The sequence below is a fragment of the Taudactylus pleione genome, unplaced genomic scaffold (assembly GCF_031769625.1).
Source record: "Taudactylus pleione unplaced genomic scaffold, aTauple2 ptg000041l, whole genome shotgun sequence".
NCBI classification, from domain to species: Eukaryota; Metazoa; Chordata; class Amphibia; order Anura; family Myobatrachidae; genus Taudactylus; species Taudactylus pleione.
In genome coordinates this window covers 63,317,689-63,324,459 of record NW_028284443.1, presented here as the reverse complement: position 1 = coordinate 63,324,459, position 6,771 = coordinate 63,317,689, and the positions used below count along the sequence as shown (strand labels likewise).

At 39.4% G+C, this 6,771-nt stretch overlaps 1 protein-coding gene across 1 annotated transcript; it reads right to left on the bottom strand.

Moving 5' to 3' along the window:
- Positions 1-2,262: 2,262 nt before the first annotated feature.
- On the bottom strand, positions 2,263-6,348 carry SLITRK1 (SLIT and NTRK like family member 1). The gene has a single exon (XM_088457184.1). It carries the CDS (start codon positions 5,448-5,450, stop codon positions 3,360-3,362), a length of 2,091 nt encoding a protein of 696 aa, XP_088313310.1. The 5' UTR covers positions 5,451-6,348; the 3' UTR covers positions 2,263-3,359.
- Between the last annotated feature and the right edge of the window lie 423 nt (positions 6,349-6,771).

Sequence of the window (6,771 nt, the reverse complement as noted above, 5' to 3'; positions counted from 1 at the left end):
CAAAATTGAAAGATTTTGTAGTTTGACTGCAGGAATCTGCACCATCTTAACCAATGGTTTCTGGAGCTTCATTCCTTCCTATGAGAAGAATGTCTGGGTAGTGTAGATGGACCCACTGAAATCCTTCCACACCCTCAAGCCCTACACTACCTCCAGCAGTGTGCATAAATGAACTCTGCTCACGCATGCACAGTAACACTGAGGGTCAGACCGGGCAGTGTCAAATTCTGGAACTACAAATTAGCAGCATAATCATCAGTGTAAGGGTTTGCAGGATTATTTGCTTTTCAGAACAGTTGTCTCCACACTGGAACAATAGAATTGCTCCAGTATTATTGTATCTGTTGCTGCAACTCGCTTACTTGCTTCATTTTTACAGAGAAATAAACAATAATGAGAGGGCTCCTTTGAAACTTAATTTGCACAAAGTCATCACAATTATTGATGAAGAGGACCCCAGTGAGACATTCCTCTCATTATTTCACATGTAATAATTACACAATATAATGATAATCCTAGTATTTTCTCACTATTGCAGGCAATTTAATACATAAATTAGGCTAAATTGAGCAGTGTTTAAGATAAAAATGGAAAAGGTGAAATTAATGAAGATGGTCCCCCTCAAGTGAAGATAGGTTGTTGCCTTTTTATTATTTCTAAAGCATGTTATCCGACATATCCTCCAACAGACAAATTTAGATACAAATTGATTTTATGGATGTGTTTCCAAAGACTGGGACGTGGCCCTGAATCTTGAGATGTCCTAGGTGACCCCACTGTTTTGTGTTGTGTGAATTAGTCATAATGTGTCAGCATTGAAATATATAAGCAGTAAATGTATTTCATCATAACGTCTGCCATATAATTGTTTTTCTCCAATGCTATTTCTGTTCCTGCTTTATGGATGCCTGAGATACCCAACCCTTAATGTAATGTACATGGTGTACATTTTATTTTTAGAAAGTTCACAGCTACTGTACTGCATACATTGCACACTTCATCTCTAGAGCTCACTGCTGTGCATATCTTACACAATTTAATTTGTAATGATAAATTGCATTGTACTGGCTAAAGGAGACACTAAACTACACAACAGGAAGAAAGTAAAACTGGTATTAATTATGCAAATTATGAAAAGCCTGTCATGATTTGCAATTAATATCATATTTAATTCCTCACGCCCATAAGCCAAAACTAATTGAGCAGAGCAGATGGAAAGTCTTTCTACCTAACAGGGTAAGTCTGTGTGGTACTCAAAATAGTCCTCATTTCTACCCCACTGTTACAAAATGATTGTCTTGTGTACTGTAGCATCACATTTTCAATGTAGCAATATATATACAGTATATATTATAAAAAGGAAAGAAACTAAATGCAATAGCTTCAGCACCTATATGTGGATGTTTTCTACAACTGTCCAGTTTATCAAATAGTAGCATCAACCCCTCAGATATACAGTATACAACCAAATGCTGCTTTTATGACAGATCAATACACTGCATGTACTGTGTTTCCATTGTAGGAAAGCTCAATACTTACCGTGTACATTGTACTACTTTTTTTTTTAATAATTCACTGCAAGCATAATGCATTAAGATTGCATACCATATTGAACTGTACATGGTAACATTGCAAAAGAATCAACAAGCCCAATTTAGAAATAAATGCATATACTTCAATATCCAATATCCATAGCTGACCACAAACGTTTCTTGGTAAAACATGTATATTTTCAGGTTATATTTGTGTAGCTGCAGTATCTCCTAGTCTACACAATGTCTATATAGATAACTGAATGCTAATTAACGTATTGTATAGATAGGTAACTGAAAGCTAATGAATGTGGTGAAAAACAAAACGATTAATTCACAGTCAGCCCAAATGTTAAAAAAAAATCCTATGGGATGTTTCTTCCACTAATTAGTTTTACAGTTTCCTACAGATGCTGATGCTAAATTGTCTGCAGACAAGACTGTCAGTCATTTGTGCTGCATCTGGGCTTGAAGTGCTGACGATTCAAATCTAGAATCAGCTTAATGAGTCCGCTCTATGGCGAGAGTCAATTACATGAATTTCAGAGACTAACATTCCCAAATGCAGCATCTGCATTGCCCAAACCGATTCTAATTTTCTGAAGGATTAGATGGCACATAAAAAATGCATGCATCTTTGAGCAACATATTTAGCCACCTACCAACCAGAAGTCAATTAATTAAACCTCTAAGTGCAAATCACTCCAGCAACTGACAATGACAACCGACATTTGGAAACATTTCACTTTAATACTGAAAAATATGCCATTATAAAATTTTCCAATATAATTACTGAGTTTTCAATGTTATTTATTTTCTTTTTTTTTATGAGTACCTCCATATTTAGGTTTAGATGTATAATTGTTCCAGCTAGCCTCCCACCCTAAGCATTAGAATAACAATAATTCGTCATGCTCATCTGCATCGGAATGCCTTTGAATGTTTACACTGTAGCCATAATAAAAAAAAAATAATAATAATATAATAATAACCGATAATCATCATACATTCAGAATGGAAATGCATATGTAGATATGTTTTAAAATGAACACAGAATATTTTGCATAAAATAAAGAAAAATAAATCATAAAATAATGAAATTATTCATGCAAACACATTAAATAAAACAGTACAATAGATTTTTTTTCTTGTTCCCACAGTAAACTTAATGATCTGTACTGAGTGATCCATTACAAGAGATAGAGCAATGGCACTTTAAGTATACCGATACTGTATCGAGAGACTGGAGAAGATGAGACTTTGGGGGCCAGAGACAGTGGTTGCTCAGACGTGATCTCTGGTTCACTTGATCGCCCCCGGGGTACGTTGTATCCATGCGAGCCATGCAGCACTTGGTTTTACTAGTCACTTATTTACATTACATTCATGCCTTCGTGCAACGTTCCCACTTCTGCACCAACACAGCAGATAGCAGACGCTGCATGATTAGAAGCCCCCTGTTATTTCAGACTCTGTTTTTCCTGGAACACAAACCCCCCTAGATAAATACTTTGACATTTTATGGCTGGTTACCCCATCCACTTCTCGTGTATATTCACATTTAAGTACTGCGACAGGTAGCACAGCTGGCTTACTGGTACTGTATGTCATTGCTTTAATAATTCATGGACGTCCGTGTTTATTCACAATAAGGTAGCTTTAAACAAATACTATTTTATGGAAATGGCACAATTGTAGCGAATGTTACAGCAATGCACAACATGTATTGTGTCCTTTGTGTTTTTTATAAGGGATAGCTCTGGGGGGGTACAGTGCTTATTTGCCTTTAACAACCCCTCTTCTCACCCCTTCCCATTCTAACACATCTTAGTCTGACATTGAATGAGACCCACAATCATATACTCTATGAGTGCCATCTGCATTGTAAGGGCCATTGTGCCAGTAAGAAGAATCGCATACTGTCTGCAAGGAATTGATTTCAGAGGCAGATGAGTTGGCATCCCTTCTCTTCGATCTTTTCCTGTTCCTAAGGATAAATACGAGCATGCCAACTACTGTGAAGGCAGAGGTGACAAACACCAGCAAGAGTCCTGGTACTAGCACAGAAATAGATACCCGGCTTGTCTCTAGGTAGGAATTGGGATGGGTATTGGTCTCTGTCAGGCCAGTACTGTTTTTATTAAGAGCATTGAGAGTTGGAGAGATTTTTGCATACAGCAGGGGACACATCATGTCATTAGAAAGAAATCTGAAGTCTTTCCCCCAGAATTCTTCGGGGAAATAACATTTGAGATCACTTCCAATTACCTCGGGGCCAAGTCGTTCTGCCCATTGTTTGAAAGGCACATTATTACAGGAGCAGTCCCACTGGTTGCCATGAAGATCTATTTGTATGATAGAGGTGAGCTGATCCAATACCCCTGCCACAGGGAGGTACATAAAGTAATTATTGTGAAGACTTAATTTGGAAAGGCTGACACCAGCAAACACATCCACAGGTAGAGATTTTAGAAGGTTGTTGTTGAGGATCAGAATCCTGAGGTTAGGCATAGGATTGAATGTGTTTGGGAGGATTAGTTGAATAAAGTTAAATTCCAAATTTAGATACTCCAGGCTTTGCAGACCAGTGAATTTATCCGGAGTGAGCGTGTCTATACAGTTCTTATCCATGTACAACCATCTTAAATCAGTTAAATTCTGGAATGTGTTATTCTCTACCATGCCAATATTATTATTTCCCAGATCCAACAAAGTTAAATTTCCATAATCCAGAAAGTGTGATTTTCGGATAGTGTTGATCTTGTTCTCCCGTAGGAATAATTCCTGCACATTAGGTGGTTTGGGCTCCAAGTCAGAGATACTCTTGACATTTTTGTTACTGCAGTCTACTTTTAATCCAGGGCCAATGATTTGCTGACCGCAACTGCAGATAGCAGGACAAACAAATATATAAGGGGATTTAAAATTAGAATTAATTTCCGACACAACAGCAGTGGGTCGAGTTTTTATTTGCCAGTTCCCGGGTATCTTTGTACCTCCACTAACTGAGGAGCCCTGGGTTGCAGAGTCCTCTTGGCCACTGATTTTATAGGGGGTTGGGATTGGACCAGGATCACAGGTTTCATCTTGGGCAGGAGGGGCAGCTAGACTAGAATCAATTGCGTTTTTCAAAGGGCACAACTCTTGCTCTGTGGTCTCATTTAAATCGTTGCCTTGCAACCTAGTAGGCGCTTCACAAATAACCCTTCCGATCAGTGCATTCTTTGGGATATTTTCTAGCCACTCCTTTAGAGATAACAGATCGCAACTGCAGTCCCAAGGGTTATCCTCCAGAAGGATTTCAGCAATGCCTGGGATCTGTTCCAAGACCCCCTCATAGGGCAAGGTCTTAACTCGGTTTCCCCGGAGATCCAGATGTGTGATCGGCACATACTGAAACACATTAGTGGGTAAGGTGCTAATGAGGTTGTCATTTAAAATTAAAACCTCTAGCTTGTTCAGGTCCCTAAATGCTCCAGGGTCAATGTCTCTTAACAGGTTGAAATCAGCCTGGAGATATTCCAGATCATCCAGTCCTAGGAATGTGTGTCTTCTAAACGATTTGATCTTGTTGTTATTAATGTGTAGTCGTTTTACCAGTTGCAAACCGAGGAAAGCACCAGGGACAATCTCATGCAAACCATTGTTCTCCATGTGTAGACTGACTGCATTGTAAAAGTTAGCAAACTCATTAGGGAAAAGCCTCGTTAAAGAATTCCCATGCAAAAACAGATGGTAGAATTGGGAAGTGGGAGCTGAGAAATGTTGCAGGTTAGAGAATCCCTTTTTCTCGCAGTCTACGTGAAGATCCCCCTCTACCTCGTTGCAAGAACAGATTTTTTCTTTGCAAACGTCTCTCGTAACGTTCCCAGCAGCAAAACAAAGAGATATCTCCAGCAACAGAATCCAAAGCAGCATTTTTAATCAGAGCAATGCATTCCCGATCTCATCGCAATGTGTTAACAATCCATCTCCAACAGAGATCTGATACTGATGATCTAAAGAAAGCAGCAATAAAATACCTGATCTGAAGATTTCCAGCGCTCCCCTTGTTTCCTCCACTGCAATAATCCCAGACGGCAGTCAATAATACATCCACAAATTATAGTCACGTAGGATGGAAGTCGAATGCAGCAGTAAACATCCGAATAATCAGATCCTGAGTGTTTGTCAGGTTTTACAAATCGTGCTGCTGGTATGCATTGTGCACATCTCCAGCAGTGCCATGCTACAGACAGACAGGGAGACGGGCTGTGTATGCTTTGCCTGACACAGCACCTCGCTACCTTTATATTGCTTGCTTTGGTCTTTATTGAAAGCAATATTTAGGTTGCTGATCGCTGTTACCTTCCCCTGTATGTGGCTGTCATCCCGACTGTGTGCTGTTCACAGCTTCCTGGTGCTGAAATCACGCCCCAGCCTAAACATTCGCCGTCGAGCCAATGGCGCTGTAAAATTTCCGCAATCGCTGCGTTTTTAAGATGTCCATTTCATCCTTCTTTCCCTTCCCTTTCCTGTCTTTCTTTAGGATCCTGTCTCCGGATTACAGTACCCACTACTGTGTATATGCTTGTGTGTGTGTCTGAGGGAACAAGTCAGTTGCTAAGAGGCTCTCTGTTCGTTCCAGCCTGGTGCACTCTGAAAGATCTGACACCCTCTGCTGAGCTGCAGTGGCAAAAATCCATTTGCTGAGGGAATGCTGGAAAAAATCAATCAACGCACAGGGCAAGCGTTAAAAATGTTGGTATTAAAGACGGCGATCCACTGACACGCTTATTTAAAACGGGTGCTGGATTTTTGTTTCCCCCCCGTCTAACTTTAGAGACTGACAATCTCTGGATTGCATGTGATGTCACATACACGCACACAGAGGCGCGTTCACAGTGATTCTGTGTGTGTCCCTGTGTGTAAACATGCAAATATGCAATGCAGTGAGTTTCCATAAACAATACACACACACATACACCATGTGTGTGTGTGTGTATATGTGTGTGTATATATATATATATATATATATATATATATATATATATATACACATACACACCATTTCTGGCAACGTGAGAAGTACACATATGCAAGCATGTTGAATAGCTATGCTATGCTAGAAGTAACAATCGACAGGTTCATGAAATTTGGGCAGATTATTGCTTTTCGTAATTGTTAGGGTATGGCAAATACAATGTTATTATTGATGCCGTGGTTATATATGATGTCCTTTCCCATATGCCATTAATGT

Coding starts and splice junctions, on each gene's coding strand:
- SLITRK1 (XM_088457184.1), bottom strand. CDS start 5,450: ATGCTGCTTTGGATTCTGTTGCTGGAGATATCTCTTTGTTTTGCTGCT.